This window comes from Pezoporus occidentalis, unplaced genomic scaffold (assembly GCF_034315485.1).
Source record: "Pezoporus occidentalis ecotype Australia unplaced genomic scaffold, CSIRO_AGI_Poc_V1 ctg48, whole genome shotgun sequence".
Taxonomy (NCBI): Eukaryota; Metazoa; Chordata; class Aves; order Psittaciformes; family Psittacidae; genus Pezoporus; species Pezoporus occidentalis.
The window spans coordinates 1,539,161-1,564,607 of NW_026915813.1; the positions used below are offsets into that span (position 1 = coordinate 1,539,161).

Here is a 25,447-nt window from a genome sequence, read left to right on the forward strand (position 1 = left end):
AATGCATTGTTACAGAAATGGAAGCTAAACAAGAAAAAATGAGTTGGCATCAGTATTTAGATTGGTTTAATAATCCTCCTCTGACCATTTGAAATAGCTAGGGAACTTACTGCTAATAAGAACTGAGAACCTAATGCAAATGTTCTGTGAAGTCTAAGTCTTTCAATTTTCAAAAAATTATCATAAATGTTATCTTACTTGAAAGAAGTAGTAAACATGGACATTTTTTATTACTGGAAAAAACATCCAAACCTAAGAATAAGGGTGACATATAAAGTATGAAAGAAATCTCAAGAAGACTGCATCACAAATAAAGATAAAAGCATGCAATATGGGTAAACTATTTACCCAACTATGGGTAAAATTGTCTTTGTAATAGTTCATGATATAAATGCATAAATCTTTGAGATTTATGCATTCAGGAGACTGAATGTGGCAAAGCTCCTATGGCTTTTTAATGTAAAAGCTGCTATGGCTGCCCATAGTGCTTTGAAACCAACAGATTCATAAATAAGCAAAAGGCAGACGTTTCAATCCTTATGCCAAACTGATTAAAAGGATTGGCTTATATAGAAATGCCGAGGCAAACTGGTATCAAGCACATTGTGTTTAAAATACGAAAGAGAGAGTAAAAACATGGAGTAACCATGGTGTTACCTGTAAAGTCAGAGAGACGGTAAGTACTGCAAAGAAGACAACCATCAACCCAAAACCTCCAATGAGAAGAGGCCTGCGTCCCAGCCGCTCAATAACTAAGCCCTGGAAAACAAAAAGTAGCATTTTATTTTCTTGATAAAGCACTGTAGGACTCAGACCATGTAACACGTTCTTTTAATAAATGTGATCATCAAAACTAAAACCATTAGAGCTGGTTTTATAATGTTTATCAACTGCCATGTGTTCATAATTGTGTTCACAGTTATGTTTACACAGTTCAACCTCTTAAAAAAGAAAAGTCAGCACAGCATCCTTATTTGAGACCATAAAAAAAACTAGGAAATGATCAAAGCAGTACTTGGTATTCATTTTATGCCTGGATTTCCTACTACAGAACAAATATAAACATATAGATAGGAAAAGTGTGCAACTTGTAAATTCAAGATTAGCACCACTAATGTAGTAGATTTCAAAGCTACCAGGACCTTTAGCTTCTTGTGTAGCAATTTAATAATAAAACAAGCAGTGTACATTAGCTGTAGAAAATAATTATCATGAAGATAACTATGTGAAGCTTGATTTTTTCAGCACAGAAATAATTGTACATCGATTGAATCACTTACAAATTTGCACCAAATGTCTATAATAATGTTTTTAGAATATTTATTTTTTGAATGTCAAAATGTTGAAACAAATTTCAGTCCCTTGTTTTTTGCATTTTGACTGTTCTTAATATCAATATCTCTCTGAATTTAAGCTTAAAAGATTTAAAGTTTAAGATTAAAAGCTTTTTAGCATAGATTAGATTTTGATTAATCTAAAATTTATTTTTAATGTCTTTTTTTTCCAAATACAGAAGAAACATTTAGTTGTGATTTTGGATATTTAATGTAATTAGAATATCCAGATAAAAGAAATCCACCCATCAGAAAACTGCTCAGATAAGTGGTTGTAACACTGATACTGATGCAGTCATGCACATTTTGAATTACAGTTAAGACCTGAAGCTAAATCAACTTTGTTAAAAGCAATCACAAAATCTGAATACTTATGTTATAGAAAAGAACACAATGAAGATTTTCTTGAAAAACTGTAGCATGAAACAGTCTGTGTTAGTTTGACTCATTAAATTAGGCTAATATCTATTTTAGGTTGCAACAGCTGATGTACTATTCTTGTTGATAACCACTATAATTACTAATTACAGTTGGCTTTCATGTGAGAAGTATAAAACAATTATACAAAGCCTGAAATATACCAGTTCAAGTAAGTCAAAGTCACAGTCACATAACTGCTTGCCGTTTTTCTGTTTACTGGAGACAGAAATCTGTTTTTGACACATGCTTTGAGCAAAAGATCAAATGAGCAACCAAAATGAAATCTGGAGTAAGGCCCTTAATTCTGTGTGATCATGCGCACCTTTCCACTGTGAGTGTCTAGAAGTCATGCACCAAAGGAAATGACAAAGTCACCCAGGGAAGAAATTGCTTGTGCAACAAGCACTTCTCCCACAGCACTGTGTTCAACAGAATGGTTTTAGACAGGCTTTAAAACATGCCAGTCCTGCACCCTGGACTTCCACACCAGAGATGCACGCTGTGGTGCTGCAGAAAGCAACTCTGAGGTGAGCTTTAGCATTCTTTATTTCTTTAAATGAGGAGATAAACTCATTTTCCACAGCCTCCACAGCTTCCATAATAGAATTTATTTCAGAGCCATGTTTAAAATAGACCCGCACTGATGTTATTAACATTTCACATTGTGCTCATGAGGTCCAAATACTCCAAAACTGCAACTGCTGCACTGTCAAAAGCTCTACAAGATGCCAAGTGTTTTCCACTATGATTAACGAATCCATCTTGCAAACACACGTGGCCATACATACATAAAAGGCATATTTTATGGCTCTGAGGGATGAAAAGTTATCTGATGGGTCCATAAGAAGACAGAGACTTCTGCAATAGATGCTTCTCGTGTAACTTGATACAAATTACACATTCAGCAATAGATGTTGAAGATGTAATTTGACATACCAGAAAATTTCCCTTATTTTTTTCCAGTTCTGGGTTGGTGGTCATGATTAAACAGTCTTGGTGTAACGCCAGCTGGTGGGTTTTGTATTAAAACAGGTTTTCCCCCTTAGAGGGGAAAAAGTTCATAGATGACTCTCACTCAGAACAAAACACAGGAAAAAGTGATAGGTTTTGGTTGTAAAGCTCAATGCAAAGCAAATCCTCATAAGGGAGGGCAGTTTGGACTAAGCCTTCTGAAAAGACATGTATACATTTGTGTTTACACTGAGAATAAGTAGTGTGGACATATTTGGCAAATCTAGGTTGATTCGTGAGGCACTCCCAGTTTTCACTGAGACCAGCCAAGCACAGATACAGTTACAGCAGATCTGTGGGTCCATATTTATAAAGAAGAGAATGATAGTTTTTAATACACTTTAAATCTTTTTTTATTCAGAGACAATTTGGGAAGAAGTAAACCAAATCCATGTGTAATCATTCTTTTCCCTCAGCTGATGCCAAGTTTCCCAAGCATTCATCATTGTTATTTATTTAGTATAGTAGCAATAAGGAACTTTAATGCTTCAGCTTCTGGGCATTCCCTGCAGTTTCTGCCCCAAAGAATCTGTAGTTACAATTCTTGGTGACATTTCTTGGGATTTACGGAATGGACCAACTTTATTCACTGGAAAAATAAGTAGGAATTCTGTCTTTCTCCAGAGGGACACTACGATGTACCAGAATTGCTGGAAATTCTATAATCATTTCCAAAGGTGATACAAAGTACACTAACAACACTAATAAATCTAGGAAATAGAGCCTTGGAAGGTTTCGCAATGAGACAAGATTAACTTGTGCAATTATGAGGAGAGAAAAGCCTGCTTCCATTTTAAGGCTGAAAACACCTCCAGTTTGTTCAGACCTGTGACCTACCTCTTGTGTTTCCAGTTCCAGCCCAACAAAACACATCTGCTTATGGCACAAAATTGAATGAGGCATACCAGCCTCTGCCAGAATGGGATGCTACACAGAATCAACCTCTTGAGAAGCCAAGCACAACAATCAAAAGCACACACCCTACCTGGTTATAAATTACAAAGCTGTGGTCTTATGAAAGGCAGAATGTGTGTTTGGAAGGACATGGGTCTGTGCCTTTGCTGGTCAGGATGCAATGCAGAAGTATTACAGTGCCCTTTGGCAGATCAAAGTTGTTTAACTGGGAGCCAATCCACAAAAAAACAAAAGCCTCTCAGGAAGCACCATCTTTCATCAAGGCCAAACAAGTTTTTTTTGAATCATTTAAACACACAGATGCTGTAACAGCCAGTCTGTTGAGCTGCTTAGCTCTACAGTATTTCTAATTAAAATTTGATTTCTTTTTGAGGATTTCTTAAGGAAACCTATGACAGTACATCAGTACCTCAAATTTCTCTGCTGAATTTTTTGTTCCTCTTTTCTTGGTGGAAAAAAAGCTCAGTTAAACCCTGAATTTTCAGCAAATACTTGAAAAGAAAGGACTAATGTCTTCTATAACAGCAAGTTTCCCTGGTGAAAAAAATGTTGGTTTTGGGGTTATAAACAGAAAACAACTTCATTTTTACTTATGATTATACAAATCCAAAACTCATTAACTTGCAAAACCCACTAGGATGCTTATGAGTCATAAGAAATTGAAGATGATTCACTAGTTTTCAAGTACTTATAGTTCTGAATGTTTCACTGCTACGCACTGGTAACTGTTACAACATGTTGTATAAATGTTATGTATGTTACAATACCCATAACAAGTTGAAATATACTATATGGTAGAGTAAATGACATAACAAGAAATTCAGTATATGTACAAGTGCAGTTAAAAAAAAAAAAAGAATTGCATCTGTTTTCTGTGGTAGCACACTGAGTTATTTGCCCAACTGTGTAGGCTGATACCTGTTTAATGTGCGATCATAAACATGCATTTGGAGAAGCCTATACCCACTCATGGTGAATTACTGAAAATGTGTAAAAAAAAAGCATTGCAACCACTATTCTCTCAGCACAAATATTTGGTGATAATAAGGCAACTGATATGGAAACTATGTTAACAGTTCACACAAGTCACTTCTGTCTGGCAGGAAACACTTGTGAATAAAGTTTAAAAAGCAAATGTCAGTTTTTTCACTTGAGTCATCTGCAGATACTGGGGCTGACATAATGAAAGCAGAGTGCATTAAAAAAGATCAGACAAGCTTCTCTGGGTAAAATGAATGTGTAAGCAAGTTCTACAGCCCAAATGGGAGGTCACTGAATAATATTCCATACTTATTCTCTGGCCCTAAATTATACTAAGATTATACTATTAGATTTTCTTGATGTCTCAATTCTGTAAGGCAGTTTGAACTATATGCTCATGTCAAAGGGTAGTCACACTTTTTTCTCATGTATTTTGGATATAGGTCTGAGTAAGACATGTCTAGATTCAGAATTAATGTGACAAGCTAACTCTGTGTTATTTCCATTTTAAATAGCAGGATTAAAATGGATAATCACATTTATATCACTGTCATGTCTATTTATGACACAATGTGTAGTATCTTGCATCCAGGAAGAGGAGAGGAACAGAAGACTGAGTGTTACAAATTGTGGGATTTTTAATTTATATTTTTATGTATATCCATTTGTCTACTATATGAATGATGCAACTATAAAACAAAGAAATGGGCTATTTTATGTAAGTACAAAATTTAGAGACCTAGCACCAAGTTTGACTACATAAGCACAAGCCTTAAATAAATCTGTGCCTACCCTACTCTCACATCAGTTTGTTTTATCTGTGTTAATGCCACAATTCGGTAAGATTCTATACATCTTCTGTAGGTGTCAGGCTAGGGATTACTATCAACAAAGGGTGAAACTGACTGCTAAAATTCCAAGTTCAGTCTGAACTAATTTGCAGTAAAGCATCCTTAATCAGCTTCACTTGGCAGTGAAATTTTCCATTCACTATGAGAGGGTCTCCATACTCAATGCCTTCCAGACCAGCATGACAAAGATAGCTTATGCAGGGATTCATTCTAACTGTCTGCTTTCCCCTCAGTAGTGACTGGCAACAACCCTTAGGGCAGCACAAAAAACTCCCATTACCTTATTCCTATTATATCCCTTCAGTAAATTATACATACTTTATAAGCAAAGCTCGTTCTGTTGATGATTTGTTCAAAGCACTAAGTTCATGTCAGTTTCATGTAGTCAAGGCTAGACTAGATCTTGACCATGGTCTATGACAGGTTATTGTGGCTGTGGCTTTATTTTTGAATGATGGTATTCGAATGCCTGATACAGACCATCTTGAATAGAATGGGGGAAAATTTACTTAAAGCCATTTTTTTTTAAACATTCAACAGCAGGATATAAGTCTCTAAAGCCTTCAGTTTCTGAATATACCATGCAGGAGAATTTGTACTACATAAATGCAGTCTATAACTATAACTTAGTCCTACTATAGCTTAGGTCTTACAAGTGACATTATAAGATAAACCTTCATAAGGAGACTTTTTGTCCTAGGAGGCAAGACATGGTTGCTTCAACACATGTAATCTTTGTCCATCCAAAAGCCCAAGTGTGATAAAATGATTTGGAGATGCATGGAGACCTCATAGCAGCCTTCTAGTATCTGAAGGGGGCCTACAAGGATGCTGGAGATAGACTCTAATCGGGGATTGTAGTGATAGGACAAGGGGTAATGAGTTCAGACTTAAACAGGGGAAGCTCAGGTTAGATATAAGGAAGAAATTCTTTACTGTGAGGGCGGTGAGGCACTGGAATGGGTTGCCCAAAGAAGTGGTAAATGCTCCATCCCTGGCAGTGTTCAAGGCCAGGTTGGAGAGAGACTTTCGTGATGTGGTCTAGGGTGAGATGTCCCTGCCCATGGCAGGGGGGTTGGAACAAGTTGATCTTAAGGTCCTTTCCAACACAGAACATTCTATCATTCTATGACTCTATGGTTAAGAAGGAATAATGTTAATGCATTAACACAGTCACACTCTGTGATTCACCCTGCAGTGAAAATGTGCCCACATGCGCTCTGACAGTCAAATACCATGGTCTGTGAAGCTGCTTGGTTGGAATCTCTTTTCTACTCCTGATTCTTTCTGATTACAGTTTGTTCAATACAGTGACTTTTGAGTTCCTCTCTCTGGAAAGTTTGGATAGCACAGTTGGTTATAAAAGGCTCTTTGTAAACTCTCCCATGTTATTAATGGATATTTTTATGATTAATTGACCCAGAACAAAATAGCACAGAATCTCATTTGCCATTTCTTTGTATGACAGTGAAGTGTTGATAACCACTCTCTAAGAATAGTTTTGCAGTTAGCTGAGTGTTCACACTGATATCATTTCATCCAGCCCACATCTACTGTGTTTTATATTCTTTAATCTCAACACGATGGACTTTTTGATGCAACATGTAAGAAAACCAGTGAAATTCACTGGCTTTAGGACGCCAACAAAAGTTGAAAATTCAAAGAAAAAATCCTATCCAGCCTGTTACAGGCCAAGATATTATCTCCTAATTCTGGTACTCCTAGAGCAACATCTTGTCAGAGTGAGGGAAGCAAAAGGGGAAAATGCCATGTCTGCCCCATTCTTACACTCTCAGAATCATAGAATGATTCCTCTGCTCCTCTGCTTACAGCCTATTGGGGATTATGTGTAGGTGAAGGTTGACTCTGGTCTCGTGTGAATGCCACATGGGACTGCATTGAAAGTCTCACTAAAAATCAGATTATATCAAAGCCTCCTATGAACCCTCAAGATTAAAGTATTTGTTACCCCATTTTTTCCACTGGCTGTCACTGGAAGTATTTCTTCATCTTCTAACCCCAGTGAGAGTTTCAATGCATATATATTGCATTACCCTTTAGATACCATGGAGGAAACGTGTTAGGACTGAAAACACCCACTGCAGTGTCTAGAATAGCCTTGTTTTAAGATGCACCATGCCCTAAACAAGGAATCCTTTTTTGTACGTTAAAATCTACGAACATTAAAAGAAACACAGACAAGTTGAAGAGCCCTTTCTCATAGCATCCCAAAGCAGAATAAAATTATCTCACCTAAGAAAGCTGACTTCCTTGACTTCTGTGTGATATTGCAGAGGACTTCCTATATTCTTTTATGGTCTACTACTGATAATTCAGTATTTTAACTCATTCCAGACTTTGCTCAGCTTGTCTCTGTCACAGGCTTTCAAAAGCACATTAGTAACACCTTGGTGCATCACCTTATGGAAAATGCTTAAAACATAATCTTCTTAATATAGTCATAGCTAGTCTCTTTCTGTGAACATTCTATAAAGACCAAATGTGGTGTTACAGATGGCAAAATTGGATGAGGGATGCTTAATTTGAATAATATTTCCTTTTATTCTATGCTGGTTTCATGGCAGGGGGGAATCTTTCTCACGTTTGCTCCTGTCTCCCTTTCCATTCAGCCTGTGCCTTGTCAAAGAAAGGCACTGCCTATTTGTTTTTTCTGTCCCCTAAAACAACTACATTAAATTAACCTCAGTTACTAAGTATTACAAAAAAGCCACAGTAACTAATCTTACTAAAGAATAACTAAGTTTGTGGACTCCCTTTACTGTAGAATTTATAGAACAGTCTTCTAATAAACACAGATTTGCCAGGGAATTACTTAGGTTTACTCCATTCTGCTTTAAAGCATGGCATCAGGTTAGTTACCTTACTGCTGTGACACATCTATGAGTAGGCAGTCTAATCAGTATTTCATTCCAGAGGATACCAAACTTTCAGAAGCAAACTGAAATTTATGGTCTCTCTCATTACAAAGTAGCTTGTCTAGCTAGTCCTCTAAACTGAATCCATCTTCAGTACCAGGGGTGGAGAATTCTACAACTGACTAAAATCGTATAGAAAGTTTAAGTTGACTACCCAGAGAGAAGCCAGGGCACCAAGTATGCAATGCTACGACACCGGTATCTCATGAAGTAAACTAGGAAGTGACGGTGGAAGCAGAAGTTGCAGCCAAATTATATGAACAAAAGGAAAATGATTGTTATGTGGCTTTTGCACAAGAGGAAGAGGGATGGAGCTGTAGACAAACATGATACTAGCAGGAATATCACATGATCTGAGGCAATATGGAGCTATAAAAAGAAGATGGGATGTTATCTACCTTTCAAAGACCACATCAGCACTATTACTATTATGCTGCTGCTCCCAGGAGACACAGTAAAGGGAGACTTTGAAATGTTTCCAGAGTTTGAATGATATTTTATATGCTAATTATCTCGCAGTTCTATGGAATGTATCTACTTCGATCTTTTCCTTAAGAATTCATATAAGGCTTATTAATGGAGCTCATCAATACCTGAGCATTCTTACTGAGGATCAGTCTCATGACCACCTAACATAGCATAATGATTAGAGATACTACATTATTTCACTGTGGACCTCCCCAATAGCCATTTTATTTACAAGACCAAAACTTCACCTCTATTAGACAGAAGGATCTACTGAAATCCTGGAATTATTGTTAGTAAATTCTGGTTTCTGCTAGCAAGCATAATATGTTAAAAAATGCCAGGAAAATTACATTCTCCCCTTGCTTTCTCTTGCTTCTTCCCTGTTTCCCTCTGAGTAATACATAAGACATGCAACTGACTGAATATTGAATGCTGTCAAATACATAAAAACAAAACAAAACAACAGCAAAAAGAGCATCTGAGAGGTTGGAAGTGGATGGAAATCCCTATTCTTATTTTTAGGCATGAAAAGAATTTTTAGAAAGTTACTTGTAGAAATCAGAAGCTGCAAAACCTTCAACAGAAAAAAAACAAAAACACCCCACATTCATGCTGTTATTCCTTTAAATAGCAGCAATGAAACATTTATAAAGATCACTGAAATAAAATTAAGGCTACAGAGCAGCATTTCTCTTGAACTGAAAGAGCAAATTTGAAGGGAGCAGAGATACTGGTACATGAACATTTCCAGAAGCATAGCAAGTAGCTTGAACAGAAAAAGTATTAAAATATTGGGCATAGCAGAAGTTAAAACACATACCAGGAACCAAAGCAGACACATCCACCTCATTATGTATGAACAGTGTGCTCTGAATAAGCCTCACAAACTGATAGCAAAGAAGAAACTGAAAAGATGACAGACCTATTTATAGAATGGCTTTAACATTATGAAGTCATCTCCATGTAATTTTAATCTGATGCCACAAAAAGAGAGGTGTATTCTTCACTTAAATCACTGACAGGATTATCAGTATTATTTTTACATGTATTTTAAACAAAGAAACATTTCTCCAGTATCAGAAAGAAGAAACAGCAGGAGGTAAGGATTTCCATACTTCATTATTTCCACCTATTAAAAAGATTGTCCTTGCAATTAAAAAACAGAAATAGATTTGTAGAAATTCAGAAAGACCAGCAGAAGGCCTTTGTGACCTTTGAGAGTTCTTACGTCCTAGACTATAAGAAGATATGTTTGATATCTGGATTTAGTTTAACACTTTGCAGGTCATAAACAGTTGCTCTGCCACTGGAAAGGATTTTTTTGCCAAAACCATTTCTGATATTTAAAAACGCTTGTCTTATGTGTTCAGTGTTGTGAGAATACATTTGTTATAGAATATATGAGGATAAGGAAAAATTCTAACAAAGAAAGGAGTATTTGCTTGTTTGCAACTTTTCATTCCAAAGACTTCTCCCATTGTTTCTTATTTATTACAGTGCAAACAGAAACATATTTCCTTTAGCATTTAATTGTTTATTCACCTACTAAAACTTTCAGGTTTAGTTTGCTCATTTACTGTATTTCTTTTTTATACGGTCATGTTGAAATAGGAAAGAAAAGAAAAAGATATGCATGGATAATTTTTTCTACTCATATCTGCTATGCTCAGTGCATAGCAAATGTATGACCTACTCAGGAGCTCACATGTTATGAAAGGATGCCTGCTTGACCTCAGCGAATAAGATGGCAGAATTTAACACAACATGGAACAGACTTGTGCAACAGTGCTGGCTTATTTTTGCACCAAGCACAGTTACAAACTTTTACTCCTATACTTTTAAAAGGTTGAAGAATTTTCCTCACTATTCATAAGCTGCTATAGAAAACGTGTCATTAAAACATGCCCAGTAAGACATATGGCTGTTTCTGCGATCCACATTGAACACACCTACCTGTACTATGCCTCAGCTTTCTCCAGCAACACTGCCCTCTTCCCAGCAGGCACACGAGAAGACTGAGATATGAATAAACTGCTACCAGGTAAAGTCATTCTACTGGGTGAAATAATTTATGAGTACTCACTTTATGTATTTGCCATTCCTGACTTCTTCCTCTTCACTCATACAAAGCTTTTCAAGATACAGACTTTTTATCTCCTTTTATACACCTAGAGAGCATGCAAACCTATGTAGTTTTATACAAACTAGACAACTGGTCTCTTAGGATTAAATCAAGAAATAAATCTTCTATTGCTTTGTGAAGCATTACACTCAGTCCTCAAGATACTATTCTATTTATATTTTAACCAGTATAAGGAAATAAAATCAGTAATTTAAATATCAAGCATGTAAATGTTTTTTTTTATAACTGTACTTACAGAAAAAACAGCAGCCACAGTTTCAACAGCACCAGTACTTAGAGTAACATAGGGGATTGTCTTATGATTGATCCCAGCTTCACTAAAGATGCTGTTTGTGTAGTACCAGATCTGTATCAGAGAGAAGAAAATGAGTTGTTAATCACTGTGGCTTGAACTACAATATATTGGTATTCAGTTCAAGTATCTGATCTGCCAGACACCAAACTTGTTAAAACAGTGAACATTCCCGAATGACTGAGAGCTGGGCAAAAGAACACATGAAGGGAAGGTGCAAATTTCAGGTGAATTAGTCACAACACTGCTGTACTTCTGCTTACAGACCCAGGCAGAATTATAAGCAGCTTTAACTCAATTTAGCTTGATTCACTTTAGGAGTAAATCAAAGAAATTCACTTTAAGCTTGAACCACCTGATACAAATAGGTTTTGGGTAGCTGAGTCACACCACTTAAAAAGCTGGTTTGGGTGGCTTTATGGGATACTTCAATGGCACGTAACAACAGGGGAGAAAACAGGAAAGAGATGCTGAAAGGCATTGCAGAAATCACTTCTTTTTGCACAGGAGGTGTGAGCTTTATCTCTCACTGCAGCGTGGACATCTGCAGTCAAGTCATCACCCTAATATGTCTTTATTATCAACAGAAAGAGAAGATACCTCTAGAGTGAGAATTGCTTGATGAAAAATAAAAAGCTGCTTTTAGGATGAAAAGAAACATAGGCTAGAAGGATCTGTCACTAGTGGACAGAAACATAGGGAGCACAGGGTTACTAGCTTACAGGAAGTCATTCACGTTTGATCAGTAAAAACACATCCAGCGGTGACAATATCCAGACAGAGAATATATGGTGGTAATACTCTAAAGTAACAAGTCTGGTAAGTATCAGTGTCCCATTCACATTACATATATAGTATGAAAACCATATAATATTTATGTTGGACTCCAGGTGACAGCAAAGAACTAGCCAAAGATTTTGTTTGCCAAAGTATTCAGCTAGGAGAGACTGCCTTGAAGAGAGAAAAAATAACTGATTTACTAGAGAAGATGAAAACCAGCTGAAAAAACTGATTGTTAGAGAAACTAAAGTTCTAAGCCACAGCTGATTACCTGTGGCAACAAAACTGAAAACCAGAGGCAATGATGGCACTAAACATAAAAGTAGCAGTGGTATTTTTTCCCATGTGTTGTCCATGTGACAAGCCTTATGAGGGCAAGCATTACTAAAGAAAAGGGTTGTCTGATGAATGGAAGTGTATTGATTGCATGAGGAAACCCCTGCTGCCTATCAGCATATTATGTACATGCTACATCTGTTCACCAAGCTACTGATTCAGGAGCTTTGTAAAACCAAAAGTCATTCTAAATTTCCAACTAGCCCTTCAGCAAAGGTGCCTGTCCCAGTTCAAAGAAGAAAATCCACTCATCTAACACAAAGCAAAAGAAAACAAAATACCAAGGAATAAAGGGTCAGCTGTATCACCTTACACATAAAGAGAAGCTGACTGAAGACTTTTATGCCTACTGCTGGCACATCGGCTCTCACCAGAATAGATGCAGGGACAATAAGTGACAGCAGCAAACTTCTCTATATGAAGTAATCTGCTTTCATGTAGCGTGCACTGGTGTTAACTGTGCATTTCATTGGCTTGCCGATACAGAGCTGACTGAAACAAAACCAAGATCAGCTCCAAAGTCCCTCTGAAATGTTTATGCCCATTGATAATTTTTTTGGGACCCTGTACAACCTATTCACCCCCTGTACACCTACACAGTATATAAGGAAAGCAAGCTAACGCAAAACCAAGATAAAAGTTATTTTTATTTCTCCATACTATAAGATTGAATAATTTATGCAATCAAAGTTAGAAACCATGTAATTTAGGCATTTCATTCTTGATACCAGTTTTGCATAGAAGATAGAGCTTCTAAAAATGATGTCGATATTGTAGACCTTGAAAGAATAAAAGATGCCAAAGAGCCACTTAATCAGACAACTCCTGAATGCAATTTGCCAAAATGTAACAACTAGAACATAAGATGTTTCACAAGTGGTTTTACAGCATGATTGACCACTGAGGGTAAGAGTGATGATAACACAGATAGATTAAAAAACTAACAGAGCAAAGACAGGATGAGGTTCACTCACAGTTACTAGCTTCTGTAGCAGCATAAAAATAAATCAGGGTAAAAATTAATATGATGTACATGTTTCAAAACAGTAAAAGTGAAAGTTTTTCAGCCTGTGTATCATTAAACAGGAAATATACTGCTCTAGGATATTACTGAGGCAAACTGACTAGGCTAATGATGACTATTCTACTTTCACTTATGTTAATTTTCTAACGTGTTTTTTGAGGTGGAAGATGGATAAATTTTTTATGCATGCTATGTGTCATGGATAAATTTCATCAGATTAAGAGACTAAATTAGATTCATTTATTTATGTCAATTTAGGTCACACTGTCTGGTATGCCATTATAACTGAATGTCTTAATAAGTTCAGGGCTTCACTGTGGAAAATGTACCATTTTTAAGCAAACCAAATTTTATTGTAAAGTAAAATCCTTAACAGGAAGCAAGATGTTCTTTTTTCCTGTTCTCAGATACCAGCAGGACGATTACAGAAGTCTGCCAGTTGGTGATTTCCTAAGAGAGTGACCTGAGACTCTCACCTGAAAGAAGTCCAACTTTCCTATATGCCCTCCCCAGATGGTAGTTGTGGAAAAGAGCAGATTGATTAGTGAGACACTACAGACAAAACAAATGATGGGAGAAATGAGTTAGAAGGAAGTGTTCACAGCCAGTTAAACCTTGTTGATGCTGGCTCACACCCATCAGGTAATTTCAGAGGCAGTCAGGCAATCCAAGATCTGGGTTCAGCAGCACCTGTCACACCTGTACCTGCCTCTATCTCTGAGCTTCAGGTGACTTGAGAAGCATCAGCCAGGAAAACCATGCAAAAGAAACAAGGAATTGAAACCTGGTCTCTTAATCAAGTGGTCCAGTTATTTCTCTTAAATTCTCTTATAATTTCCTTGGGTTTACTATTAAATATTACTATTAACTATATAATAATCAATTTCAGAACACAATTTTGTGTGAATATTTGTTTGTGTGTGTCTTTAGTGACATTGCGCAGGAGTAGAATCAAAGTAGTAATAAAAAAATGGTAAGACTTGAAACAGCCAACTTAACACACAGGTTTCCTGACAAAGACATCTCTTCTGAGGCATATGTTCAGAAAGTAGCCACACAATGGCACTTTAAAATAACTCTGGCATCTGTTTTAGACTGGACACATTTCACTACCCCCCCACATCCTCACTCTAGCAATGAGAGTGTGGCTTTGGTCTGCCATAGAATAATGGACAATTTCTGTCATCTATCAAATATCCTCAAAGCCATTAAAATCTTATTTTCCCTGAAAAATTAGCTGTGGCCTTTTTTTTCTTTAAAGCAATGTGCTTTATTATGTGAACAGTCTGTTTCTTACAGTAAGTGTCCTTTTGGTTCACCTATGCGTTGATAAGTCTTAGAAAGATTGCATGACAAGATAATTCTATTTCTTTTCTTAAAAAATTATCCATAGTGAGGACAAAATAACCTGTCATTAGCACTGAAATCCTACAATTACAAGTTAACACCACCTATACAAATGTTTTTATAGTTCAGCCCACAGTATGAAAAAATCTTCTAGTTCCATTCTAGTATTTTCTTAGTAAGTTTTAGATACCAGAGTTCTAATTGCATTTAACTTTTAAATGGTCTTGGACAAATTACTCTGTAACTTTGTATTAGGATTTTTAAAGTAATAGAGATACCTGAGATAAGTTTGAACTGGTTGTCTTATATATCAGAAGAATTTACACGTATTATCACTGATTAGATGGGGGGGGAAGGAGGTGGGGAAACAAGCTGAAGTATGCTGTAATGCACAAAGCCACAGAGAGCTCTTTCCAGCAGCAACAGTATTGCCTTTCATATATGTAAGCAATTAATGCCTTTGAACTGTGATAAAACCCTGTTTTGCTTTGTGGTGCTTTATGAGAACATTTGTGTTGTGCAATGTAAAGCATCTAAGCCTGATGTCACAGGCTGCAGAAAAGAGCGTTCTGTCTGGATGTGAAGAGAACTTTCACAGTGTAAGGTATGCAAACACATAGCACAGATTGCCCAGGGAGGTTATGGACTCTTCACCCATGGACTTATTGAACTCAATTGTAGAATGCTCTCAGTAGCTGGAACCAGCCCCGCAGTCAGCCCTGCCCCTGGCCAGGACTTGGACCAGATGACCTCCAAAGAGCCCTTCCAACCTAAATTGTCCTGTGGCCCTTTCCTAGCTGATGCAACAGGCTCAGACAGATGAAAAAGGAGACTTCGATGTCATCAGACACATTAATGGTCAACAGGACTTTTTGCTATTGACTGTTCTGTGTCTTTTTTCCTCTTTTGCTCCACTTTCTGGCATATTGAAGTGCAGCTTATTATTCCAATGTAAGAAACAACAAAAATCAAACACCCTGTAAAACATCTTAAAATCACTTCCAGGAACTTCCACTGACTTCTTTAAGTATAGAACTGAGTTAATTTAAGCAGAAATGTCCACTGAAAAGACCAAGTTTACCTAACACGAACAAACATGGGGGATATCAGACCAGATCTTAACTGACCAGAAGAAACAAAGAATCAGGGTATCAGAAGCAGAAGCCGCACACTCTATCATTGCTGATCTGTGCTACCTTTTTATGTCTTCCTTCAAAGTTAACACAACATGGTTTCTCTCCCCCCCCCCTTTTTTTTTTGTTTAAGAAACCCCAACAAGCAATACAGAACTTTGTGGACCTTCCCACAACTGGGTAACAAAATCACTACTAACAAAAAACAGCCAAAAATGAAAGTCATAGAGATTGCTGAATGGTACAACATGAACCTTGTATTAACAAGAAAGAAAGAAGCACCCTGGGAGATGCCATGGCCTGAAAAAGAGCACTTACAGCATTTAGCCCACAGAGCTGGTAACAGGCCATGGTGATGACCACGGTAATGACCTGCCATCGTACCGCACGTGTTCTCAGGAGCTGAAGAACCGACACTAACTTGGTGTTTCTTTGGACTCGAGACTCTGCCAAAACTTCCTCTACTTCATGAGACACGTCTTCTTTCCCAAGGAAGGTCTGAAATGCTATAAAGAGAGGACATGTATTTTAGGCCAGATGTTTGTCACCATGTGCATTTGTAGTAGACTTGTTTCATAGGAATGGAAACGTGACAAAAATAGGAGACATGCATGGGCTACAACTTAAATATTCTTCTGTCAACAGTATCATTCTGCTCTGAATGTGATCTGGCTCATCTGTACAACTGGACTCAGATACTGCAACAAGAATAGAAATTATTTGGCACCCTATCAGACTCCCTTACATTATTTATATATAATATAGTTGAAGTGCAGAGTCAAAACCATGTGCAATCTGAAAAAAGAGTTTAATAGTAAAGCAGTTGTGAACATTATTTGACTTGGCTACTTCTGCAGCCTAATAACATAGCAGACCCCATTGCTGGAGATAGCATAAAGAAGTAATAAGATATAAAAACATATGTAAGTCTGGTAAATCAAGGAAGACATTTGGAACAAATAGCTGTTACTCTTCATACTACCTGTTGTTTTTACTAGCATATAGTCAAGAATTCAATTTGTCAAGATTATTAATATTAAAAAGAATTACCCAGAGAGTTTAAGACTTCCTCTTTATCAATGCTGGAGACACAGAAGTGAATGTAGCTGGCAAATGCAAGCAAATAAACCTTGTCTCCTCAGAAAAACATAACATTTAATGTTATAGTATTGTGCATTGAGGAATTCCTGTGATATCCTGCCCCTGGGAATAATAAAAGCTTTCCATCTCACACCTCATCTAAGAGGTACTACAAACAGATATCTCCTAATGGAGGTGGTGTATCCTCACCAACCTTGTTTTACAGGTACCGTATATGCTGATGATACCTTCATCACAATCTTATGAACATACATACCCCCAGGGGTTGGCTTTTTAAGAGATGTTGAAAATGCTCATCATCTTGGAACGACTGCAGAGAAACAATTGCATTACACATATCCCTGAAACAAGGCTTTGTGACCCAGTAGGATGCTAAGTCTAAGAACAATCCTTTACACAACAGGTCACTTAAAATTGTTATTTTTATTAAGTGAGTAAGTTAATTTAGTTCTCCTTAAAGCCAAATATTTTTTTTTCCCTCTTATCCATAGCTTTGCCTACAAATAAATGACCTTCTAATTTTTCAGTATGCATATTTTACAGTATACATTCTTCTGGATCCCAAAAAGGACTTGGATGGTCAACAAAGCCAGTAACACTGATTAGCCATGGATAAAATGATCGTACACCAGTTAGGCTTCAGAGACACAAAATTTTAACTTTACCCAGTAGGTGAAAAGGCATAGTAGAAGCATTTGAATGCTGTGAGGGATAGGACACGCAAATTAACCTGCTGTGTCCTCAGAGTATTCATCTCCATCCCTTTGGTGAATGCTCAATGCTGCACACTCTGCCTGGCTCCCAGTCTGGCGGCACATGGAAAAACCTCAAGGTTTGGGCCAATATTTTCAGAGGCAGTTAGCATTTCTACTGCATTTTAATGGGCCCAACATGACTCTGCTTAACAAGAAGGATGATTTTCTTAAGGGATGAACACTGACCACCTCTGGGTATTGAGCCAATTCATAACAATTTATTCTGATGCCCAGTTTCTCTCCTGGGAGAGGAGAGGTCAGAATTTTAAAATCTCTCAGAAACAGCATGAGATTTATCTTTTCATGCAGGCTTACAGTCAGAAATGAGTTAACTAATTCAGACCTCAGAACCGAGAATTTAAGTTGCTGAGTTCCACCCCTGGGCCACTGCTCATTTATTGTGAAATGACATGCTAAACACTCATTAAAATGAGTGTGATGTGTTTAAAGAAACTGATGAGAAATGTAAAATTAGAATAATGTGTGCCTCTGTTATTTTAAAGTCAATGTCTCATGCTTAAGTTACGCTTTACTCAGTATTATTATATCATTGATAAAGAGAAGTTCAGATAAAGATGAGATATTTCTATCACCATAGTCATCTTAGAAAAGATTCTCTTGCATTTTTAAGCACCTGATATATCAGCGTAAATTAGGTCAGTGCACAATTTTCTCTGTTTTGCCTGTCCTTAGATTCCTCAGCATTACTTTAGGCACACAGGTAAAAAATATAGGTGCAGTCAAGTAAAAAGAAAGCAGTCTGTCTTTATTACACAAGGGAGAGTGCCTTATTATTAGGGGGAGCAGGAAGTAAAATACTGCAATTACCAAAATTACCAAGTACAAGGAAAAAGAAAAAAAAACTATAGACACCTGCTTTATTTTTCTACCCACCCTGGTATTAGGACCAGAGACGTAAATGCCACTAGAAAACTTTGATGAACACTTAAAATTACCAAGTCAAGAAATGCTAAGAAAATGCTACTTTATGCATGCATAGTTTGAGTAGACAGCACTCAGTCTTCTTGGAAAAACGCATTTCCCTGCTACTCAACACATCTTCAATTTTCTTCCATTAACAGTTTTTCAGTACAGTAAGAATCACAATTTTATGCATAATTAATGTTGAAATAAATTCTGTATTAGCAGGGAGATGGAAAAATTCAAAGGTCTTTCAATGTGTGATGTTCTATTCTATTCATTTTACGCTTTAAGCCCCTGCATTACGGGCATTGAGAAGCCCAGCAGTTGTTCCTCTCCTTGCTACAATGACTCGATTACCTCCATGGCTGGCTGTTTCTCTCTACAGGGGAGTCTTATTTTCATGTCATGCTCAAAACCATCTAAGGAGTTACAGTTCCAGCAATTTTTAGGCCTTTCCCAGATTTCTTTTTCATTCTCTTGGATCAGAGGTCCTAGATGCTCAGCTTGCAAATGTCAGGATACTGCCTTTATAAATGGCAGAAGTGGTGGATGGTCCCAGTCAAGGGGAAAGAAGCTACAAACCTCTTCAGTTTACACCACCAGTTTTTACTAATTTCAGCTAACTAAAGGCGAAATGCCTGAAACTGGTTTAAAGGTCTGGACAAAATCAGTTGGCACTGTCTTTAAAACCAAACAGGCTTTTAAATTAACGAAGATGGACATCCAAGAACTCAACTCCATGGGGAATTTCTAATTCTTTTTCCACTGTAGTACTTTCAGGACTGTGCAAAGAATTTGGCTGTTATTGTAAAGACTGAATTGACTGTAAACTTTGAGAAGACATTTTAAAGGATCAAAATGTATTGTGTGGCTTACAAAATAGAGCCAGCCGAAGGCAAGAGGAATTAAAATAGAGAAGTTGTCACAGGTAGCATCTTGGGCTTATGCCTTTAAAAACAAAATTAAATGAAAAACCTCATGATCTCATTTTATTGATGATTAAGTATATTAAGCCCAGGGTCTTTTAACACAAAGCTTTGCCTAAGATCTTCTTAAAGAGCATCTTCTTTGGCCACAGTTATTCTGGCCAGTATTCTGGAGGCAGAAAACTGGGGTAGAATGGACCCAGTCAGGTAACTCTTACTGATGCTAGCTGCTGTTGCTGAGCAATTGTAGGCATAAGAGGTGTCCTGCTGTTTGCCTCAGGACTTGCAAGAAGTTAACCCAACTTCAATGCTTTTGAATTGGATATGTAGTAATTTCCCTGTAGTAACTTCATGTCAACACAAAAATATTTGGCAAAATGAAAAACAGTTATTTTCATATACCACTAATTTTATTAGAACACTGAATAGTCAGAAGAATAATTTAGGTGTACCTTGCTAGAAGATGTTTGAATAGCTATTTAAATTTATCAAAATATTAACTACTAACATGTAGCACAGCAAAATTTAAGAATAAATCTCAAATTTGCTATCCAATTCAGTAAATATAACTGCAAGCAAAAGGCTTTAGGCTTTTCTCATGTGTCAGCTCCTTCTCTTTCCAAGCAAAGGAACACACAGACTTTTGATGAGTTATGATCCAGTTTGGGGTTACATCTTTACCTGTTCTCATGTCTGGCTTCACAGACCATCAATACAAAATAGGCCTGTTCAGGTTCACTTGAAACTAGCCAAGATGTACAATTAAAACAAAATACCCACGTGGCACCCTAAAATAACACAAGAATTGCTAAATCAAGTTATGTCAAAGGTCCAGTGAACACAGCCTCCTTTGTAAAAGACAGGAGCTTTAACAAAAGTTTAAAAACAAAACAGACACACCACGATCACTTCAGCCTTTGGCAGTCAGCAACCATCTGAGATGGAGCCTCTACCATAAGCCAGCAAGTGTAGTAGTTTTGGCTATATTCCTTTCCAATTAGCATAGCTTAAGATGCCTGAAAACATACAAAAAACCACACAGATAAGCAAAAAAATAATCATTAATAATGTTCTTGTTGTAATTTAAATCACTGGATTTGCAGCAATTTCTTCCTGCTGCAACTTTGTTTTTAACATCTCTCTGGTTTTAATGTGTGAGGGCCATGAAAGGCTTTTGCAAAAGCAGACAGCTGATTTTTTCACAATCGGGAATGACCTCACTTTTTTATCACATGAAAAGGTATAAACTCTAAGCCACCTTTCTAAGAATTCAAATCTACAGTTTTCATTATACCTCTTGTAATGCTTCTTCCATTACCATGGGAGTTCTATTGCGTGACTAAGCACATTAGATGAACAGATACTGTATGTCACCAGCAGATGTTACTGTGACATTTTATCCAAGTTATTTGACCCTTAAGACATCACAATATTCTTGCTCTCTGGCAAGCTGGGATGCCCCCTGAATTCCATCACTGATTTACATGAACTGCTACTGTAGCTGCATTAAAAATGCAGGTTTCCTCCTTGTAACAGTATTCTTTAAGGGACACATCAACTCTCCAGATGAAAGGGTTTATAACCAATGTTTCTAGTCGTAAAAGTGTTCTGCCTTATCCTGCTACTGTTACTGTTTTCATTTATACTGCAGCATTGCCACAGTCACAGATCGGGGATCCCCTTAGCACGCAACTAAGAAACCTAATGTCAAACCCCTTCTCTAGAGCTTGGATGGCAATGTGCAGGATGCAATTACAGCAGCAGGTTTGTCTTTTTCTTCCTGTTTCTATCCCTGTTACTCTTCATTCCCACTGCTCTCTAACAACTGAATAATGATTTCCTTTCAAAGTCATCCTCAACCATTTAAATACCCATTTCTTCTCTGCTGTCTGATAAGCATTATTGGAGAAGGATCACACCAGTTAAATGCTAGGCATTTGTTTCCCTTCTGTTCTTATCAAGAGAGGAGAATGCTACTTATTGGGCCTTGGAGGGGAGCTGGGTTGACTCTACCCTCTCTCCGTTACCAGACCTCTAGCTTTTTAAGCAAAGCAGATTTAGAAATAGTGCTGTTGGTGCAGTCAACTATTCTCACCCCACAACACGTAAATCAGTTCTCCCACATTCAGCAATGAGATGGGAATATGGGACATAGTTCCAGTTGCTGTCAGGCAGGAAGTCAGGATGGTGACCTCCATCAAGACAAGCAGAACTCAGCTGTGAGCATTGCTTTTGGCAGCCATGGTGTCCATGCAGCTGATTAGCCAGACATTGGCTCAGCCACCCACAGTGTGTACTGCTTACACTGCTAAAAAGGGGAAAGTAGGGAACCGTGTAGATACCCATTAATGGACATCAGGAGACATCACTCATCTGAGGCCTCATGGAGTAGCTTCTCACGTGGTGGCGTGGCTTACATTTGCACATGATGCTTGCCTTCTCTAACCTTATCTCTTCTCTTTTTTCACCACTTACACAATGCATTTCATTTCTTCTCCCACTTTCAGCCTCTTATTTGCCACTTAAAGACATCTTGCTCTTTTACACCTCTGCCAAAATATCATAAGATCATTGAATGGTTTGGGTTGGAAAGGACCTTTAAGATCATTTAGTTCCAACCCCAGTGCCATGAGAAGGGACACTTTCCACTAGAAAATGAGAATGAGGCCACTTGTATTTTAGTAGTTATAGTCTGGTTATCTGCTGAGGACAGAAGAAAGAGAGAAGATAAATGCACAAGCAGAACTTTGTGGACACTCAATGACCTACATTATCCCACTGGATTTTCATTGTTTTAAAACATTAATTAGGAAGATAAAGTTGTCATCTCAATTTTAGAAGCTTTCATGTACATTTTAGAGTATTTCATAAAGATTGAGGTATCCATCTGCCTTACATACAACAGACCTTTTACAAATAACAGTTTTATGTTTCACCAATAAAATGTAATCCACAGTGAAATGTATATTTGCATTAATAGCTTTCATCCATTAGTGGAAAAAGATGGATTTAGCCAGAAGAGACACTTGCACATTTCTGACATTAATTTTCAGATTTAACTGAAGAGGCAAATAATTCAAAAACATTACTATAGTCATCATTAAATTGGAGAATACCACACTATCATTATATGACTTACAAGCAGTGGAGTTTTTAATAACCTACAAACTCTTCTGGTCTCCCTTATACTAAGGCTTTTTCTCCTCTATTTCTGTTGATGATGTTAACATCCAGATGATTTTTCTTGGTTGTTGATTCACTGTTACTTATCCTCCTATTCAGGGAATTCCCCTCCCAACCTGCTTTCATTATTCCATTGCGTTACTCCAGATACCCAAAATTTTTCTTGTGCCTAATCTGGATTTTTCCATGTGCCCTGGGATGGGGAGGAGGGCTCCAAACTCCCCAAGCTGGTCTAACATCACAGGTGTTCTCTGTCCTGTCATTCTATAAATCAACAAACTCCTTCCCTAGCTATCCACATGCTATCCAAAGATCTAAAGATGCTGTCACTTTCAAATCTGCATTAGGAGAGGGGTGATTTGAAAAGCTGTGCAATGGTAAGACAATTGCCTGTGTTCCTAATGTGCTTTATAAGAAGGCATCTAGATACTTTATAACACAGAAGTATAAAATGGTATGATCTATGCTGCCATACAGGTGGATTTTATGAATTCCAAAGTGATATCTAAGAATCATTCTTACCTGTTTGGCAGCTGACATCCTACAGGCTGCCTTGCCTGTGCAACAAGGTGACCAGCTCTAAAAGCATGGCAGCCTGATAGTAAAGGCACAGAAATTCAAGGGGATGTATACACTTCACTCTTCTATGGTCCTTTGCAAACCTCTGCCTAGAAATATGGATCCCTACCTGTTTTGAAAGCTCTAAAGATGACACTCAAAATGAGTTTCATTCTGTACTACAACATATCTCAGTATTGATATTTTGTTTTAGAATTAATCAGGTCTAAAAGCTTCTGCTAATAAGCAGTTACTTTCTTTATTTTTTTCTTATACCAGCCTCTTCTTTTTTTTTAATAAAAATATCTAAATTTGTAGGACTTAAGGTGGCTCATGAAAGCCACCTTCTCATAATCAGCAAGGGAACTGCTAAAGCTTATTTCCCTTCAACTATTAAATAAGGTGTGGATAACTTTTTTCTCCTGACATCTTTTACTCCAAAACCCACCTGCAATGTTTCTAGATTAGATTTCAAATCATTTTCAGAATACTTCCCAGACTGCAGCTGGCCCACTACCAGCAACAGTAAATGCTGAGAATTTCAAGGCAGGTGGTGTTACTTTATTGCCAATTTTTTATAATCTTTAAACTCTGTCTATCAGAGGTCCAGCTTCATTGTCAGTGCTGAGGTTTCCAGCTACTAAGGCAGGACTTCCAACAGATCCCTACCACAAGTGTGACATTATGCAATAGCAATGTAGATGTGGAACCTTTGCCAGCCAAAGCTCTGGAAATATATCTACAATTTTATCAGGTAGATATGAGCCAGTTGCAACTTGGCATCCAAGGCATGAAAGAATCCCAGCCCCAGCTGCAGTGCTGCAAGATTACTGCTACTGTTGGGTAGTAGTAGAGTCAGCCCCAGGCTGCTCACTGCTGTGTCTCTGCTGGTGCTCTGCCCATGGCTGGCAGGCAAACCCTTTCCTTCATGGTCCCTGGATAAAGCTGTTCTCTGCCTCACCAAATCTCTGCTGACTCTGTAAAACTGAAGAGTGCTCCCCAAAGCCTTGTTGCTTTTGCGTGTCTTTATTAACACTGAACTGTATCTCTAAATGCCTGAGGCGCCAGCATTTACAGAATTCTTCATTCAACACCAAACCAGAGCTTCCAAACATGGGAGTCTTTTCCTTAATGTGCCATTTCTATTCCAGAGGGCTCATCAGATCACAAAAGGCCAGTTTTTCATTTCATAGTAGAAGAAACAGGATAGAGTGATTTGCATTAATTTCATTATAAAAGAGCATTAAATTTAAGTTGCAGGAACTGATTCACATTTTGCAAGTAATTCTGCAGTCAGCTAGCCGGTGACTGAAAATGTAGGGGTTATATTTAAATGAAGTTTTTAAGAGCAATTTTTAAAGCACAGTTGTGTTCTGCAGACATTTTCGTATTGCACTAAGACTCCTTCCTTCTTTGTACACTGCTATTTTTAATGTGTCCCTATAATAAGCAAAAGCAAAGTTTCAACATTTTCTCAGCCTAACAGGGTGATATATTAGAACTTACAACTGACTGTAGTAATTTTAGTGGGGCAGAGCATACAGCAGCTGTGCTCACACAAGCAAACTCTTTTATACATACAACTTAAAGAACAAAATATTCTGGCCTGTGTCTATGAAACTGAAGCAAGCTATATGGAAGCACTTGAAATTTTCACTTATATAGGTGTATGAGGTTTTTATTAGATCTACAAAAGGTTATAGAGTTAGAGAAGAACAGGATCAAGCACAGCGACTACTGAAAAAAACCCCAGCAATAGAACCAGTACTTTTGCTAGCCAAACTGAAAAGACTGTAGATAAGGGAGAGTCATGAAGACAGAAATCACTTGTCACTCCCAAAAGAACCCTGCATGCTGTGGCTTATGCACAACAGCAAGATGATTTGATTAGATTTGTATCACCACACACAATGCTATATAGGTTAGTTCATTGTGGAATTTTATTTATAAAAAATCCAAAGCAACAGTATTTACAGACGCAAACAAAAAATGTGAGGGAAAGAAAATTGTCAAGAAAATCCCTGTCACT

At 37.4% G+C, this 25,447-nt stretch overlaps 1 protein-coding gene across 5 annotated transcripts in view; it reads right to left on the reverse strand.

The window, feature by feature from the left end:
- The window catches only part of SLC2A9 (solute carrier family 2 member 9), a 121,695-nt gene that overhangs the window by 37,246 nt on the left and 59,002 nt on the right, over positions 1-25,447 (reverse strand). For all 5 annotated transcript variants that reach the window (XM_062636374.1, XM_062636373.1, XM_062636372.1 and 2 more), the window contains 3 exons: positions 16,290-16,477; positions 11,295-11,405; positions 658-759 (listed from right to left, as the gene is read on the reverse strand). In XM_062636374.1, coding sequence (XP_062492358.1) covers positions 658-759; positions 11,295-11,405; positions 16,290-16,477 — 401 coding nt within the window. The remainder of the gene's footprint in view (positions 1-657; positions 760-11,294; positions 11,406-16,289; positions 16,478-25,447) is intronic.